Raw genomic sequence first — 18,172 nt, 5'->3', positions numbered from 1 at the left:
AAACTCTGCCGTTGCAGTCTGGTTTGCTTTATTTTATTATTATTATTATTATTATTATTGGTCATTATTGAAGCACGTCACACACCTGCGCACTGAGCACGCAATGGCAATTTTAGCTACCCGCAGTTTCTGCAGTGTCCACCAGAAGACAGACGACGACAAAGAAGCTGCATCGTATAGTTTTAGTTGGAGATCAGCGGAAAGGTCCTGCTCGTCTTCCCGTCCAATCAGGGGGAACGAGTCGATTGCCGAGACGGCGATGACAGCCTTTATTTTGAAAACATCCGCAAACTGGCTGTACTGTGCGGAGGTGAAACTGCAGTCAAGTCTGACCTCAAAGTCTAGGTACTTTAGTAAGACATACGTGTCCGATTGGGTGAGCGGTGAACCATATTAGTTGCAGTGTGCGTTAAACTATATGGACTGCTGTTATTTACGATCCTGCAAACACGTGTGTCTGTTGCCCCGCCTGTTGCACTGATATTGAGATACCGATATCTTGTTGTATCGCAATTTTGAAAACGTCACTAATCGTAAGAGTTGGCTGACGTAAGGGCCCGATTATTTTTTTCCGTCGAAAATATAATAAATCACAGTGTGTATTAGTTTAAATTATATTGTAGTGTCTGTGTGTATCCGTGTACGTGTGTGTATCAGAATACATCTGTGTGTGAATGTCAGTGTGAATATTGTGTTGAATCAGCATTTCACTGTTGTTTTTCCTTTTTCTTCTGTGCACAGGAGACGCTCCACTGCAGCCTGGGGTCAACAGACAGAGAAACCAAGAGAGAGAGACGTGAGACAGAAACAGAGAGATAAAACAGACAGAGAGAAACGAAAAGAGCAAACAAGACTGAGAATCACAGTGACTGAAATATAGAGGGAGACAGTGTGAGAGAAACACAAAGAGAGAAAGGATACCGTTAGAGTCTTGGCAGGGGACGGAGAGGAGGAGGGGTTGAGGGGGGGTCCAGAGATGGACTCAGCCTGGCCGACCCACTTCTCCATCAGAACCGAGCCATTGGGGGCCCTTGAGATCCCCGGCTCGCCCTACTCCTTAGCGGTCCTGAAGGAGGGCTACTGCCTGCCCCAGCCGGACGGTTCGACCCGGGCAGACGGGACCATCACCCTTGTCTCTGGGCCTGGAAACCAGGTGCTTGTGGACACTGGGGGCCCCTGGGATCGGGATGTCCTGCTAGCCCAGCTGGGGCAGCGGGGGCTGGGCCCGGGGGATGTGGGCTGGGTGGTGTGTACCCACGGACACTCCGACCACGTGGGCAATCTGGGATTGTTCCCCAGCGCAACCCTGGCCGTGGGCTTTGATGTGTGCCAGGGGGACCGGTACCTCTGCACCGAACTAGCCCAGGGGCGGCCCTACCCTATCGACCCGCACGTGAGTGAGGGGCTCTAGGTATTTTCTGTGGGTTGTGTTTGTGTGTGGGGGGGGGCTGAAGGAAGTGTGGAAAGGTGAGTATTTGAAGAAGAGTAACTACATTTTTTGAAGCTATGGCATTGAGAGCAAGCTGGTGTTCAGTCAAAAAAAATTGTTACTCTTCAGTCTTCTCACTTCTGCCAGCAGTCAGATCAAAACTAAGGGCCGGGATTCCCCTTTGGAGACCGCGAGTGCACAGTTCGCACACCACTGTAGCCTACATGGCAGTCCCTCAAATAAAATCATGTAAAATAATAACAACAGTTCTGGGTGATGAAATAAACTTTTTGTGAATACAAACCATTGGTTCTTTCAGAAAAATAGGGTGAAGGGGCCATTGAACGTGCATAAAATGTTAGTTTTTAAAGATTTTTGTGACTTTTCTGATTATCCCCTTTGACTTCCAGCAAAGCAGCTCCAGAGTTAAGACCCATGTGATGTCATGGCTGATGTCTCAATCTCTGATTTCTGGTACATAGAATGAGCTGGGCATGATAAGCACACTCCACAGAATATGTTTCTATTGATAGAATAACCTGAGAAATTATGGATTTTTGGTGGAGTTCCCCTTTAAGTGTATTGTAGTGTAGTTAGGTGCAATGTAGTGTATTACAGATACACAACAATATAATAAGGACATCTCTGGGTAACAGCATCTGCTAAGACATAAATTAAATAAAAGTGTAATTATTATTTCTTAGCAGACATCCTTATCCAAGGCAAATGGTTGAATGCAGTACCACTCTCTGCCCAGCAGGTTTTGATCATGCCCACCCCGGGGCACACGGGCAGCGATGTGAGTGTGCGTGTGGACGGGACCTCGCTTGGTACGGTGCTGGTGGCGGGGGACCTGTTTGAGCGGTGTGCAGATGAGCCCGGCTGGCGGGAGCTGAGCGAGAACCCCTCCCTGCAGGAACGCAGCCGTCGGGCAGCACTGGAGTCCACTGATGTCATCATCCCGGGACACGGGCCGCCCTTTAGGGTGTACAGGGATCCCCGGCCCTGAGCTGAGTGGGGGGGAATGGGGGACAGTGCATTCTGGCTGAGCCTACCTGCCTACACCAGTCTCCCATCACCTCAGCCCTGGTCCTGGGGAGTCCCCAGAACAGCTTTATAGGTGTCTGCAACTAGTGCCTGAAGTTAATGTTGATCTAGAATAGATCAGTCAATAGATGGTTATGTAATGTCACCAGAAGGAACTGGACTGTAGCCCTTAAGGTCCAGGGCTGTAGACCCTGCTGTACTGGACTGGACTGTGTCTCTACAGGACCAGGGCTGTAGACCCTGCTGTACTGGACTGGACTGTGTCTCTACAGGACCAGGGCTGGGGACCCTGCTGTACTGTACTGGACTGAACTGGACTGTGTCGCTGGAGAGCCTGCTGTACTGGACTGGACTGTAGTCATCAGGGACCAGGGCTGGAGACCCCTATACCACTTCATCACTTCCCTTTGAAACTCCCAATGAAAACCTACTTACTGATGTCTTGGAGGAGGCTGTGGCCCCACAGTGTCAGGACTGGAGGTCAGAGTCAAACAGAACTGCAGCCAATGGAGAACCCCCAGTCACAGGGTCAGTAACAGGAGGAGCACAATGAACACCTACCCCCAGCAGCCACACCGCCCCACTGGACACACTGGCCTTGTTTTCACAGTGACCTGATGCAGTCAGGAAGCTCGTGTTTAAGAGTGACTCGTATTGTCATTGCCATGCAACACATACAGACACACACTCACACACATATGCACACTCCCACTACCCACCCACAGAAATCTGTGCAGAATCTCCGCAGCCCAGCACATCTCAGAAAAGTTGCTGCACGAGGCTAGCTGTGGCTGTGAGACGATGCAGAGATCAAGAGGGACATGTTAAGATAAATTAAAATTACTGCTGCCCCCTAGTTAGCGGAGGTGAACGACAACTTATCATCACACAATGAAGCCGCATTGTCAGCACCATAGATATAGAATTCTAGATCGAAGCTTTAGCATTGTCAATGCTTTATTAAATAATTACATCAATTATTTTAACAACTATAATGTAAATCTATGATGCACAATAAAGCATGATTCCCATGTTTTAAATAAAAACTCAAATAATATAAAACTAATACAAAATCAAGTCATCCAATCGCATCGATTTCTGCAGGGTCTGCGCAGAAATGCGTTCTTCAATCTGCTGCGTGTGACGTCAGACATAGCGCAGCAAGACGCATCCAGGGCAGCAAGCTGTGGGATACGTGAACGCGACCTTGGTTAGCGCTCATCCCTGACAGAAGTGAAGAGAGGGGCCTGTGAAGCTGAGACACTGTCCCCCCACACTGTCCCCGGAAGCAATACGGAGACCTTAAGGGATATACTGTCATCAGGTGTTTTATTGTAACCCTTTGCATGGATAATGGGGAAGTACAGCCAAACAAAAGATCCTCCTCATGCAGGGGACTTCAAGGCTGTGAGGAAAAGCACAAAAAATCATTGAGCAGGTGTTTTGGGGGTTCAGTCATCAGGGGCCCCAAGGCATGGGTGGGGTGGTGGTGGTGGTTCAACAGAAGAGGGAGGAGGTTAGTTAGGACATTGCAGAATGATGATCCCGTCCCCACCCACACTTGTGCCTTGACAAGGCTGATCTGGCACACACACACACACACACAAACAGAAACACACACAAATCCAATCTGGTTCGAGACGTATGATATGAGCATTTTGAGGTATGGGCACCAGGCTGTCATTATTATTATTATTATTATTATTATTATTATTATTATTATTATTATTATTTAGCAGGGTGACTTGCAAAATATAAGAGCAATACAAAGTGCAATTCCAAGCATAGTGCAAATTTACAAATTCCAATTTATGTGTATAGGAAATATACAGTAAACAATACAAGTCCAACATCCTAGATTGTAGAAGCTAATAAGTGCAGACAAGATGTGAAGTCATCGTTAAGAGCTAAGGGAGAGGGGGCATAGGGGAAATAAAATCAACATTATGAGTGCTAAGCGTGGATACCCTTATTGCCTCGGTTGGAGGTTGGGTTCGGTTTGGCCTAATTCTTGTGCAATTGCTGTTGCTGGTCTTGCCCCAGCCATACTCCTCGCTAGTACGGTGGTGTGTGCCTAGTGGCCACCAAGGACAGGGACCTGATGGCAGAAAATGAAATAAAACAGAAAATAAATAAAGACAAAATTGTGAAATAATATACAGGACTCACAATTAGACTGATATTTTATTTGAATAGATATAGGACTAATGTACAAAGCCTGCAGTCTGTGCTGAGGGGGTGAGCGCAGGACTTTGCTGTTGTGTGTGTGTGTGGGAAGGCGGGGGGGTTAATTGGGGCTGAGCAGTGCTTGGTACTGCCTGGTACAGGAGGAAACATGAAAGGGGTGGGGGGGGTGAGAGGAGGGGCACGCTGTCAAATGACACCCCATATGGAAAATGTGACTTCACTCAGGTCTGACCCGGGAGGGGCATCTCTCTCTCTCTCTCTCTCTCTCTCTTATTCTCATTCTGTCTTCCTGTCTTTTCTACTCTTTCTGTCTCTTTTCCTACTTGTTTTTTCACTGTGTACTTTCCCATTCTCCTTCCCTTCTGCTGACTCCTGCATGCTGGTTTGCCATTGTCTGTCACACATAACGACCCCCGATTCGCCTTTGCTTCCTGCCCAGGCTGGTCTGTCTGGGACCCTCACTCTGTGTGCCAAATATCGTAAGCGACCCACGTCCCACCCAGCAGCCCCACGCTGTAGTTCTGCCTTCCTTTGACATCCTACGAAAGACAATAACCTGCAGGGATTTTTATTTCAGGGAAGGGAAAATCAGTTAATCTAATTTATCCCCATCTCTCTCTCTCTGTCAAGGGGCCAAAATCATACATAAACAACACATTAATGTTCGTTGGGACCTTAAGAGAACAAGGAACTGTAGAGCAAACAAAAACATCATAAAACCGTGCTGTTGACTTGGCCGGGCTCACATTGATGCTGTAAACTGACCCCTCCCTCTCTCACTCTCGCTCTTTGCTGTGTTTATTTTTAAATCTACTATAAATTCGTCGACAGAGAGGTCTTTGACACTGAGGGGAGACCTGAAACCCACAGGCCTCCCTTATGTGGCTGAAAACTCAGAGAGAGAGACAGAGAGAGAGAGAGGAGGGGGAGAGAGAGAGGGATAGAGAGTTTCTCTCCCCCTATCTCTTTGCTGTGAGTTTATTTTTAATTCTGCTCTGAATTCCTGAACAGAGAGGTCACTGACCTGGAGGGGGAAGTGGCTGAGGGTACAGTCTACATTTTTGTCATAAAACACTGCTTCACCCCACCTGTATGGTTATTAGTTGTGGGGCGGGGCGGGATGCCCTCTGACACGCAGATAACACGTCAGGTATTAATGGCCATGGTAAAATCCCAAGATGTTCCACTCTGATATTGGAACCGTTCTCGAGACAATGGGTTGTTAGCCACCGTATCACCCACAGCAGTGCAGATTCTTTGCATATCCCCTAGGTAACAGCAACAGTCAGTTTAATGGCAGTGGTGTTCATCATAATCGTATCTGGTATCACAAGCAGGAATAAATGACGCTGTCCTGCAGTTTGTGGGCTGTACTGTGTGGAGGGATGGTGACAGTGACATAGGTGCCCTTGTGATATGGTGCAGACTCGGAACATTTGTGTGGTAGTGTTTGTTAAACCACATATGTCACCTTCAATCAGCGCATCTGTGAAATAACGAAATAATAATAATGTTATTTTGGTTTTAGCTGCGTACATCGTTAACTGGGCAATGAAGGATTCAATATAAGACAATCTAGGATTACCAGTGAGCCATCACAGATTCTGACTGGAAAGTCTAGAGCACTAAAAGATCAATCCAGTCTAGAACCCTAGATTCTTGTTGGACACTAGGCTGATCAATCCGGAATTGTCGTTGGCCCAGTCTGGAATGTGCACTGGTCAGTGGAGGTATTCTCGATGGCCCAGTCTGGAACGCGCACTAGTCAGTGGAGGAATTCTCGTTGGCCCAATCTAGAACACGCATTAGCCAATGGAGGAATTCTCGTTGGCCCAGTGCACACTGGTCAGTGGAGGTATTCTTGCTGGCCCAGTCTAGAATGTGCACTAGTCAGTGGAGGATTTCTCGTTGGCCCAGTCTGGAATGTGCACTGGTCAGTGGAGGATTTCTCGTTGGCCCATCCCAGGCAATCAAGGACTCTCATTGGCCAGTCTAGTCAGAATTTTGCCTGGAAAGTCGAGAGCACTTTAGTGGACAGCGTAGGTTAGTCATTGGACAATGAAAAATAAATAAATAAATAGGAGAACCCTGTACTGGACAAGATTATGGTCATGTTAGAGACAGTTTGGACACCGGAGAGAGGTTTCAAGAGCTGAGAAAGTCCATGCTGCTCTGAGGGGGCAAATCAGCAGTTGGAAAAGGGTTTCATTAAGTAACTGTGGTATTTAATGGTGTATTTAATGAGGTATTTAACCCCACCTCCTCCGAGAAGGTTGGCGAGCCGCCCCCACTAGCGTGAAGACCACAAATAGCAGCTTAGGAGAATGCTCAGTGCTAGTAATGTAGCCATGCAAATTCCCCTTGTGTTTGGATACAGTGTAGCAGGAATATTTTTCTGGGGAAGGGGGGAGGAAATATTCCACCTATGAATGGTACAAATTACAGCAACAGCATTGTGGTGAGTGGGGGTGGGCAGCCGGGAGTGAAATTACAACTGGGTCTACATTTCCAACTGCATAGGATCTATTTCTGACTGGATCGTATATTTTTCCCATCTGGGTGGTGGTGGTTGCCCCACCCCCCACCAAGCTTATCCAGTGTTTAGATACCACTGCACGTCTGGGTCAGGTGACTGCCAGCACTTGCAGTGCTGACCTCGACCCGCACCAGATCACACAGCATACCATCCAGCCCAATTCACCAGAAACTGACCGCTTCTGTATCTCTGGTGAGTAATGACACATGAGATCCTGTCTCTACCTCTCTCACCCTCTCTCTCTCACTCTGTCTCCCTCCCTCACCCTCTCGCAAAGTAAATAGCCCCAGCTCATATCCTGATAACACACTCAGAGTTCATTACTGCCCATGACACCAATGAAAACCAGGAAGGGGAGGGCGAGGTTCAGCATCTGTAGCAAACCACCCGCCCCTGAACCGAAAGTGTATTTAACCTCCCGGACGTCTCCCCTTTCCCCTGTCTCTGCCTCTTCACCTTGACTGCCGGGAGAGAGATAAAGAGAGAGAGAGACAGACACAGAGACACAGAGACAGAGACAGAGAGGGCATTTCTGTGGGGGTAATTAACCTTAGTACGGCGGCTGTAACGGTGGGCTAGCCAGCGTGGTCACACGGCCAGATCAGCATCCAGAACACTGCAGTGTCATAGCGATCATCTTCTCAGAGCCACCCTCGCAGATCCACCCTCCCCACTGACCACACCACGAGAGAACAAGTGCGCCCAGACTGTGTAAAGGCAGACTGTTTCGAGGGTGTGAATTTCCGTAAAAAAAAAGAAACAGGATTCGACACACCTGAGTTCGCACTGCAGAATAATCTCATTTCCTGTATTGATTTGATTATCACATTCGCTAGGTCACTATGTGTACGGGAAAGTGCGCCAAGTGCATCGGGGGCTCCCTGTACCCCTTCGCCCTCGTCTGCATCATCTGCAACATCATTCTTTTCTTCCCCGACTGGTCAACGCAATACACCACAGAGGACACCCTTGATGGATCCAGCCGCATCACAGAGGAGGTCAAGTACATGGGGGGGCTGATCGGGGGAGGCATCTTGGTGAGTGTGATGTGGGGAAATGAATCGTCCTTTTATGTATACATGCACCTGTACTGTACCTCTTTTTGCAGTTTCTCAGATGCTTTGTTAAGTCAGGGTGGGGAAACGGACATTGTAGTCGGTTCAGGTTAAAAGTGGCTTAGAAATAACATAGGTTTTTCTGTATGAATTATGTACACCGATCAGCCATAATATTATGACCACTGATAGGTGAAGTGAATAACACTGATAATCTTGTTATCATGGCACCTGTCAGTGGGTGGGATATCTTAGGCAGCAAGTGAACATTTTGTCCTCAAAGTTGATGTGTTAGAAGCAGGAAAAATGGGCAAGCGTAAGGATCTGAGCGACTTTGACAAGGGCCAAATTGTGATGGCTAGACGACTGGGTCAGAGCATCACCAAAACTGCAGCTCTAGTGGGGTGTTCCCGGTCTGCAGTGGTCAGTACCTATCAAAAGTGGTCCAAGGAAGGAAAAGTGGTGAACCGGAGACAGGGTCATGGGCGGCCAAGACTCATTGATGCACGTGGGGAGCGAAGGCTGGCCCGTGTTGTCCGATCCAACAAACGATCTACTGTAGCTCAAATTGCTGAAAAAGTGAATGCTGGTTCTGATAGAAAGGTGTCAGAACACACAGTGCATCGCAGTTTGTTGCGTATGGGGCTGCGTAGCCGCAGACCAGTCAGGGTGCTCATGCTGACCCCTGTCCACTGCCGAAATCGCCTACAATGGGCACGTGAGCATCAGAACTAGACATTCGGAGCAATGGAAGAAGGTGGCCTGGTCTGATGAATCACGAGTTAAAGGTTTTGACTTGGCCTCCAAATTCCCCAGATCTCAATCCAGTCGAGCATCTGTGGGATGTGCTGGACAAACAAGTCCGATCCATGGAGGCCCCACCTCGCAACTTACAGGACTTAAAGGATCTGCTGCTAACGTCTTGGTGCCAGATACCACAGCACACCTTCAGAGGTCTAGTGGAGTCCATGCCTCGACGGGTGAGGGCTGTTTTGGTGGCAAAAGGGGGACCTACACAATATTAGGCAGGTGGTCATAATGTTATGGCTGATTGGTGTATATGTATGTGAGTGTGTGTGTGCGTGTGTGAGTTTTCAATTTCTCAGTTCTTGTAGTCTACTCAGTTTCTCTGAGCTTGTAAGTGATTTAGGCTTAAGTTCCTTGATAGTTACCGTATGTTGCTGTGTCAATATAAACACACACACACATACACACACACACTGGGGTTGTGTACTGAATCGATAAGGAGGGAGATAAAGGCTTCTTTATTCCCCCAGAGCTGCATCCTGATATCTCCAGCCCAGCCCTCTCCCAAGGAACTCTGGGAGATGAGTCAGAGCTGATAGCAGGGTGAATGATTCACCCACTTGCTGTTAGTCTGCCCTGCCGTGTACAGCAGGGCTGGTGCTTTGTGAACTCTGGGTCATGGTGCAACACACTTGTTTTATAGTCTTACTGGTGTGTTTGTGCGCGGGTATCATGGTATAATCACCCTGAAGGGCTCACATTGGCAAACTGTTTTTTTCACCTTATGATGGCTATCCCCCTGCGGTCTGCGCCCAACACAGCCCAAATCAAATCAAATCAATCAATCAAATCAAATCATCTTTAATATCCCTAAAATGGAAATTCGTTTGGCCCAAAATAGTATCCACGTATATAATAAAAAATACAATAAAATAATACATTAAAACATTTAAAAAGCAGACATTCAAACATACAACATAACATAGACACATAATTAAAATTAATCATCACATCACAAAGTGCATTACCATTAATCATAACAAAGTGTATTATCATCATATAAGTGCAAAGCACATGTATGCAAAACAATAGCAACACTATCACCTTAAATGTTCAATCTAATTGCTGCTGGAATAAAATTATTATCTTGTGTAGGGGCCTGCGTTTACTTCCTCTCCTGCTATACCTACACAGACTCTTTATGAACAGAGTGGGATGTATGGGGAGACGAGGGACTAAAGGTAGCTTGGTGCAGTGTGGTCAAAACAGCGGTAGGTGAGGGTCAATGTCTTGAACTGAATGCGTGCTGGTATCAGGAGCCAGTGGAGGGAGCGGAGCAGTGGAGTAGCGTATGCGAATCGGGGCAGAGAGAATACCAGACGAGCTGCAGAATTCTGGATGAGCTGGAGTGGGCGGGTAATAGTTGCAGGCAGGCCGGCCAGGAGGGAGTTGTAGTCCAGGCGGGAGAGGACCAATGACTGGACGAGCTGCTGAGTCGAGTAGTCAGTGAGGAAGGGATGGATTCAGCATATGTTCCTCAGGAAGAATCTACAGGTGCGTGTCAGCGTGGTGTTGTGCAGGGTGTTGGAGAGCGCAGGATCGAGGGTGACTCATAGATTTTTAGCAAAAGAAGAAGGAGAGAGTGTGGTGGATTCCAAGGGGATCAAGATGGAGAGATCAGCAGAAGGTGAGGAAGAGTGGGGGAAATACAGGAGATCTGATTTGGAGAGGTTGAGCTTGAGGTGGTGCGAGTACATTCAGGTGCAGATAGCAGACAAACAGGAAGAGATGCGAGAGGGGATGAGAGGGTCAGAATTGGAATCAGACTGTTGGCTGATTCCAATTGTCTTAATAGCATAACTACTGTCTCTATATTATGTTGGTCCTTACAATGCATATTTCCAAACATACATATAAGCAGAAGGATAGAATTCTCTGCATCACACTTTGATAAAATAATGATATCACAGTCTGGTCAACATTAAAATAATCAAGCTTTCACATGAAAGAAAAACATTGTTTAATCTTCTTAATCTTAGTTGCAGTACATTTTCCAAAATTCAATTGTCTATTTCCACCCCAAGATTTCTGTACGAGGACACTCTGGTAATAACAGACTCTCCTATCCTGTCCGAAACCTCCGGCACCATATCCTGTGTTTTCTTAACATTTATCTCCAGGTAGTTCTGGTCACACCAGTTTGTAAAGTGCATGATTTCTCTCAAAAACCCAGCCAGAGAAGACTGGCTTCAGTCTAATAAGCCTACTATAGCCGTATCATCTGCATATTTAACATAATAATGTGTTTGATGAAGTGGTTTACAATCATTGGTGCACAAGGTATAAAGTACTGGAGATAATATGCACAATTGTGGTACTCCTGTATTAATACACCGAATGGATGAAAGGGCAGAATTAAATCTAACCTGCTGAGTTATCTTTGTCAAAAAATCATGAATCCACCTAATAAGCCTAGAGCCTAGAGTTATTAGGTGACTCAAGATGTTCATAAATCATATTCAACACTGTCAAGACAGCATCATCGACACTTCTGTGATCTACTACACACACAAACACACACACATTCATATACACACATATTGAAATAAAACATGTTACTTTGTAGAGGTGATTATAAATGAAATATACACCGATCAGCCATAACATTATGACCACCTGCCTAATATTGTGTAGGTCCCCCTTTTGCCACCAAAACAGCCCTGACCTGTCGAGGCATGGACTCCACTAGACCTCTGAAGGTGTGCTGTGGTATCTGGCATCAAGACGTTAGCAGCAGGTCCTTTAAGTCCTGTAAGTTGCGAGGTGGGGCCTCCATGGATCGGACTTGTTTGTCCCACAGATGCTCGATTGGATTGAGATCTGGGGAATTTGGAGGCCAAGTCAACACCTTGAACTCGTGATTCATCAGACCAGGCCACCTTCTTCCATTGCTCTGTGGTCCAGTTCTGATGCTCACGTGCCCATTGTAGGCGATTTCGGCAGTGGACAGGGGTCAGCATGAGCACCCTGACTGGTCTGCGGCTACGCAGCCCCATACGCAACAAACTGCGATGCACTGTGTGTTCTGACACCTTTCTATCAGAACCAGCATTCACTTTTTCAGCAATTTGAGCTACAGTAGCTCGTCTGTTGGATCGGACCACACGGGCCAGCCTTCGCTCCCCACGTGCATCAATGAGCCTTGGCCGCCCATGACCCTGTTGCCGGTTTGCCACTTTTCCTTCCTTGGACCACTTTTGATAGGTGCTGACCACTGCAGACTGTGAACACCCCACAAGAGCTGCAGTTTTGGAGATGCTCTGACCCAGTCGTCTAGCCATCACAATTTGGCCCTTGTCAAAGTCGCTCAGATCCTTACGCTTGCCCATTTTTCCTGCTTCTAACACATCAACTTTGAGGACAAAATGTTCACTTGCTGCCTAATATATCCCACCCACTGACAGGTGCCATGATAATGAGATTATCAGTGTTATTCACTTTCGCCTGTCAGTGGTCATAATGTTATGGCTGATCAGTGTACGCCTTTGGGGCCTATACCAGTAAGTGGGCTTGTCTGAGTATTTAAATAGTACATGAACGCACGCGGTTGTGAGACTGAGGTGCAGATAAATGGCAACATACCTGTAACACGACCCCTGTTGTGTGTGTTTGTGTGTTTATGTATATAAATGTGTGTGTGAGTGTATGTGCCTCCTAGTGTGCAGACAAACAGCTAATTACAGCATATAGGCCTACCGTATAGTTGCTGCTGTTTAGTGTCGAGTGGTGAGTACCTCTCTCCCCTCTGCTCGCCGCCCAGGTGCTGGTTCCCGCCATTCACATCCAAGCCACGGGGAAGCAGGGCTGCTGCGCCAATCGCTGTGGGGTAAGATCACTATGCACCAGAGACCGAGGGGGGGGACTATACCATTGTCAAAACAATACTTATTAGTATTACTACTATAGTACTACTAATAAATGTAGTTACACCCACTCATGTAATGTAAGATAAATAAAAACAACCTATATATTTATTTTTCATATACCAACATGAAAAAGAAGTACAGTTAAGTACATTATACATAGATGTTAGTCTACTAATTTTTTCACAATAAAGTACACCTGACTCAAACAAGGAGACTTAAAATTGCTCATGTGGAGAACATAGGAGGGGGACGATTTGTCAAGGGGAAAATTGTCTTAGACACAGCAGACTTCGCCATGCTGCGTTACACATTTTTTTAGGCTCCCTGCCAACTGTCTGGTATTCTATAGGACATGCATATGCAAAGGGGGCGCTGTTTCTCTAATTTCACAATTGCATTAACATTTGAATAAAGTCTATCATATAGCGGGGAAGTCTTTGAAAATGCAATTTCAATTGCCTTTTGCATTACCATTGTAATATTGTCAGCGAATGTGCGTACTAATATATAAAAATGCAATTGGATTATTGCATTTGCATTTGCATTTTGTCCCAAATAATGCATGTATAAATTGAACATGGTAATGCAATTGTGGGATTGTATAATCATGTTCCATTTTGCATTAACATTTGAATTAAGTCCAATATATGTTTCCATACAAGATGGTCAACTCCGCCTATTTAATATTTAACTTCTGTCTAAGCCAGAGCAGTGCATTGTAGGATTGCACTGGGTTCTGGTGGCGATTTTTCTACATATCTATCTACAGTGAGGTAAAAAAGTATTTGATCCCCTACTGATTTTGTACATTTGCCCACTGACAAACAAAGAACAAATCCAGAAAAACACATTTCAAAAAAGTTATAAATTGATTTGCATGTTAATGAGGGAAATAAGTATTTGATCCCCTATCAATCAGCAGGATTTCTGGCTCCCAGGTGTCTTTTATACAGGTAAGTAGCTGAGATTAGGAGCACTCTCTTAAAGGGAGTGCTCCTAATCTCAGCTCGTTACCTGTATAAAAGACACCTGTCCACAGAAGCAATCAATCAATTAGATTCCAAACTCTCCACCATGGCCAAGACCAAAGAGCTGTCCAAGGATGTCAGGGACAAGATTGTAGACCTACACAAGGCTGGAATGGGCTACAAGACCATCGCCAAGCAGCTTGGTGAGAAGGTGACAACAGCTGGTGCGATTAATCGCAAATGGAAGAAACACAAAATAACTGTCAGTCTCCCTCGGTCTGGGGCTCCATGCAAGATCTCACCTCGTGGAGTTTCAATGATCATGAGAATGGTGAGGAATTAGCCCAGACTACACGGGAGGATCTTGTTAATGATCTCAAGGCAGCTGGGACCATAGTCACCAAGAAAACAATTGGTAACACACTACGCTGTGAAGGACTGAAATCCTGCAGCGCCCGCAAGGTCCCCCTACTCAAGAAAGCACATGTACAGGCCCGTCTGAAGTTTGCCAATGAACATCTGAATGATTCAGAGGAGAACTGGGTGAAAGTGTTGTGGTCAGATGAGACCAAAATCAACTCGCCGTGTTTGGAGGAGGAGGAATGACCCCAAGAACACCATCCCCACCGTCAAACATGGAGGTGGAAACATTATGCTTTGGGGGTGTTTTTCTGCTAAGGGGACAGGACAACTGCACCGCATCAAAGGGACGATGGACGGGGCCATGTACCATCAAGTCTTGGGTGAGAACATCCTTCCCTCAGCAAGGGCATTGAAAATGGGTTGTGGATGGGTATTCCAGCATGACAATGACCCCAAACACACAGCCAAGGCAACAAAGGAGTGGCTCAAGAAGAAGCACATTAAGGTCCTGGAGTGGCCTAGCCAGTCTCCAGACCTTAATCCCATAGAAAATCTGTGGAGGGAGCTGAAGGTTCGAGTTGCCAAATGTCAGCCTCAAAATCTTAATGACTTGGAGAGGATCTGCAAAGAGGAGTGGGACAAAATCCCTCCTGAGATGTGTGCAAACCTGGTGGCCAACTACAAGAAACGTCTGACCTCTGTGATTGCCAACAAGGGTTTTGCCACCAAGTACTAAGTCGAAGGGGACAAATACTTATTTCCATCATTAACATGCAAATCAATTTATAACTTTTTTGAAATGCGTTTTTCTGGATTTTTTTGTTGTTATTCTGTCTCTCACTGTTAAAATACACCTACCATTAAAATTATAGACTGATCATTTCTTTGTCAGTGGGCAAACGTACAAAATCAGCAGGGGATCAAATACTTTTTTCCCTCACTGTATATAATGGTAAACCTGCCTCATTTCATTTTCAAAGCTTTCTCTTTAAAAAAACAATAGCATTTTTAAACACAATGCACCTGGATTGTATTAGATCTACACCTCTCCTTAACATATTCTTATTATTAATTCAATTAGCTATATTTTATGACCTGACAAGAACGCTTTATTGCCGGAGTGCTGTTGCTAGTTCAGGCTATGAAATATGGAATATGAAATGAAGCAGGTTTTCCATTATATAGATAGGGAGAAAAGTGCCACCAGAACTCCTTGCAATCTCACATTGCGTCGTGTGTCAAAGACAGACGAAAAGAGGGAGCTGACAATTTTGTTTGGATGGAGGATCTTTGGTCATATCTTTCAACCAGGCAGTGCAGTAATACACGACAGTGGATGCAGTTAACAGTCCCCCAGTACAATAATTTCCTGTAGTACCATCACTCTGTGTCTGTCTGTGTGTCTGTGTGTCCAGATGTTCCTGTCCATTGCGTTTGCGGCTGTGGGCCTGGTGGGTGGCCTGTACAGCTTGGTGACAGCCTCGCTGGGCCTCATCAATGGCCCAACCTGCCTGTACATGAACTGGAATACTTTTAAAATGGAATGGGGAACACCATTCGCAGAGCAACTGGAGAAATTTGAGTAAGGCATCCTCCACCAATACACAAGGTCCTCAACAGCTCAAATAAAGGTATACACAGTAACATAGAGAGCTACAATACAATACAGTCCATCAGGGTCTCCAGCCCTGGTCCTGCAGAGACACAGTCCAGTCCAGTCCAGTCCAACATTCCCAGCCAGCACTGCCTGGCTGTAGGACATCTGAGAGCTTCTGAGACCTGAATTTGGGATACTGATGTCTCTATCTCTCTCTCCCCGCTCTCCCTCCAGCAATAGCAGCTACCTCTTCAACAAGGACAGCTGGAGTTTGTGCAAAGAACCAGAGAACGTGGTGGAGTTCAACATCACTCTGTTCTCAATCATCATGGCTGCCAGCTGCATTGAGATGGTGCTGTGCGCCTTCCAGATAGTCAACGGGTTGTTCGGCTGTCTGTGCGGCACCTGCGGAGACAAGGGGGTGAGAGCCAGCAGGATTTCTTCTTCCCCCCAGAGAGAGACCACTTCGTTCAGTGCAGGGTTTCAGGAAGGACACATACATTCACACACACTCACAGAACTACAGTAGCCAGTCAGCCTAAGCAGCCTGTCTCTGGGCTGTAGGAGGATGTCAGGACAACTCCAGACAGGCAGACACACTCAAAGGCTCGGAATTGAACCCGAGGTCCAAGGAGGGCAGGGACACGAGTCACCTCAGTCGAACAGACTCATGATGACTGGGGAGGCAACAGACTAACGACTAAGCCTAAGGGACAGTGCAGCATTGCTCTAGATTAATTATTGTTCTCAACCCCCACAGCCTGTCGTAGACTGAATGGACCAGGAGAGAGGGGATCACTACCACAACTGCTCTCCCTACCTGGGCGGACCCTCTAGAGCGGAGTACATGCATGTGGGATGCTGTGATCAACTATGTTTGTGTGTTTGTTGTTGACAGACACATAAAGTCACACACACAGATTCAAAACTGTATTTAAAAAACTCAATTCTCCTTATCACCACTGAAACTGGAACATCTTTTGCTCTTGTCATTTTTATACTTTATGTATTATAGGTGTTAATTTAAAGGGCTTTTTGAATGTGTCTGGGACCTGTCTCTTAAATTTCAACTTCAAAATGACAACAAATGTGATTTTAAAATATATATATATATATATATATATATATATATATATATAAATAACAACTTGATTGCAGTTTTTCCCATGTTTCAATTGTTCCTGTTTTGTAGAGATTCTCCATATAAAATACAATGCTGATTTGGTTTCTTTAAGTGCACTGTGTCATTTTTCATCAATTCTAGAGAGGGGGATATGTCTGACCCACAATAAAATTCCATTCCCTCAATCCAATGGTGATACAGTACTGCTGTTAACTGGATGAATTAGTTTATGAAATTGTACCAAAACAAATACTGAAATCTACATCACACTAGTGGACCCATCCTGTTTATTTCTGAACCTGCTAAAAATATCTACTATCAATAAAGGACACCTGAAGCATTTTTATTTAGCATTACTAAATTTCTTAGCATACACCTTTATTATTCAGGGCAATTTACAATATTTTTTACATACAATTACCCATTTAGACAGGTGTGTTTGTACTAGATTAAGTCAGGGACAGTCCCTTGCTCAAGGGTACAACAGCAGTGTCCCCCCTCCAGGGATTGGAGCCACAACCCTCTACTGAGGAGTCCAGAACCCTGACCACTACTCCACACTGCTGTGATATTTTCAGCTTCTTTTATGTGGGTGTGGGTTGAATGATGCCAGAGGGACCAGACGAAATATGCTACTGACCGGTGCTAACTGTGCTATGGACTGGTGTTTGGGAACCGGTGCCCTGAATTATTACAGCTCTCTGCATGACAACCATTTAATAATTTAAGAGTTCAGATTTAATCAGCACAGTTGAAAGAGAAGTCAGGATGTAGTCAAAAGGCATGGGGAAGCACTGTCCTGGTTAGCCTTCAAAACAAAGGAAGGTTGGTCTGAGCAGAAGGTTGGGGGGAAATATACCACTGACCGAGGTTGATGTTGTGAGGATTCCACAGGATGTGATGAAATTATAAGATGTTTATTAGATAATGACAATAAAATATAATGGAGAAACATGTGACAGACACAGGAAGCCCCAGACTCAGTGACGGCTCTGAACCCCTAGTTAAAACAGGTGCGGTCATTGATAGGCCAAAACCTCAAGATGGAACACAGGAAGTACATATATGGGATAAAGTGGAGGAAAACATGAATATTAATTAAATGCTGATTAATATGCAAATCTAACAAATTATATTGGCTACTGTACAATCAACAATATAGATAATAAGTAAATATGGTATGTCAGGCCCTTT

At 45.7% G+C, this 18,172-nt stretch overlaps 2 protein-coding genes across 6 annotated transcripts; both read left to right on the top strand.

Annotated features, from left to right (window-relative positions):
- Positions 1 to 162: 162 nt before the first annotated feature.
- mblac1 (metallo-beta-lactamase domain containing 1) lies at positions 163 to 4,604 on the top strand. Of its 5 annotated transcripts, none has more exons than XM_066707040.1 (3): positions 163 to 345; positions 742 to 1,393; positions 2,190 to 4,604. In XM_066707040.1, exons 2-3 carry the CDS (start codon positions 977 to 979, stop codon positions 2,436 to 2,438), a joined length of 666 nt encoding a protein of 221 aa, XP_066563137.1. In that variant the 5' UTR covers positions 163 to 345; positions 742 to 976; the 3' UTR covers positions 2,439 to 4,604. The 5 variants fall into 5 exon arrangements, with proteins under 5 accessions (XP_066563137.1, XP_066563138.1, XP_066563139.1 ...); XM_066707041.1 differs by having other exon boundaries at positions 163 to 376; XM_066707042.1 differs by having other exon boundaries at positions 163 to 404.
- Positions 4,605 to 7,631: 3,027 nt separating this feature from the next.
- On the top strand, positions 7,632 to 17,084 carry LOC136751427 (transmembrane 4 L6 family member 5). The gene is made up of 6 exons (XM_066707039.1): positions 7,632 to 7,739; positions 8,036 to 8,236; positions 12,822 to 12,887; positions 15,674 to 15,840; positions 16,090 to 16,276; positions 16,616 to 17,084. Exons 2-6 carry the CDS (start codon positions 8,042 to 8,044, stop codon positions 16,628 to 16,630), a joined length of 630 nt encoding a protein of 209 aa, XP_066563136.1. The 5' UTR covers positions 7,632 to 7,739; positions 8,036 to 8,041; the 3' UTR covers positions 16,631 to 17,084.
- Positions 17,085 to 18,172: the final 1,088 nt, after the last annotated feature.

The sequence above is a fragment of the Amia ocellicauda genome, chromosome 6 (assembly GCF_036373705.1).
Source record: "Amia ocellicauda isolate fAmiCal2 chromosome 6, fAmiCal2.hap1, whole genome shotgun sequence".
Lineage (NCBI taxonomy): Eukaryota > Metazoa > Chordata > Actinopteri > Amiiformes > Amiidae > Amia > Amia ocellicauda.
The sequence above is the reverse complement of the archived record's forward strand: the minus strand, read 5'-3'. Positions and strand labels throughout refer to the sequence as shown.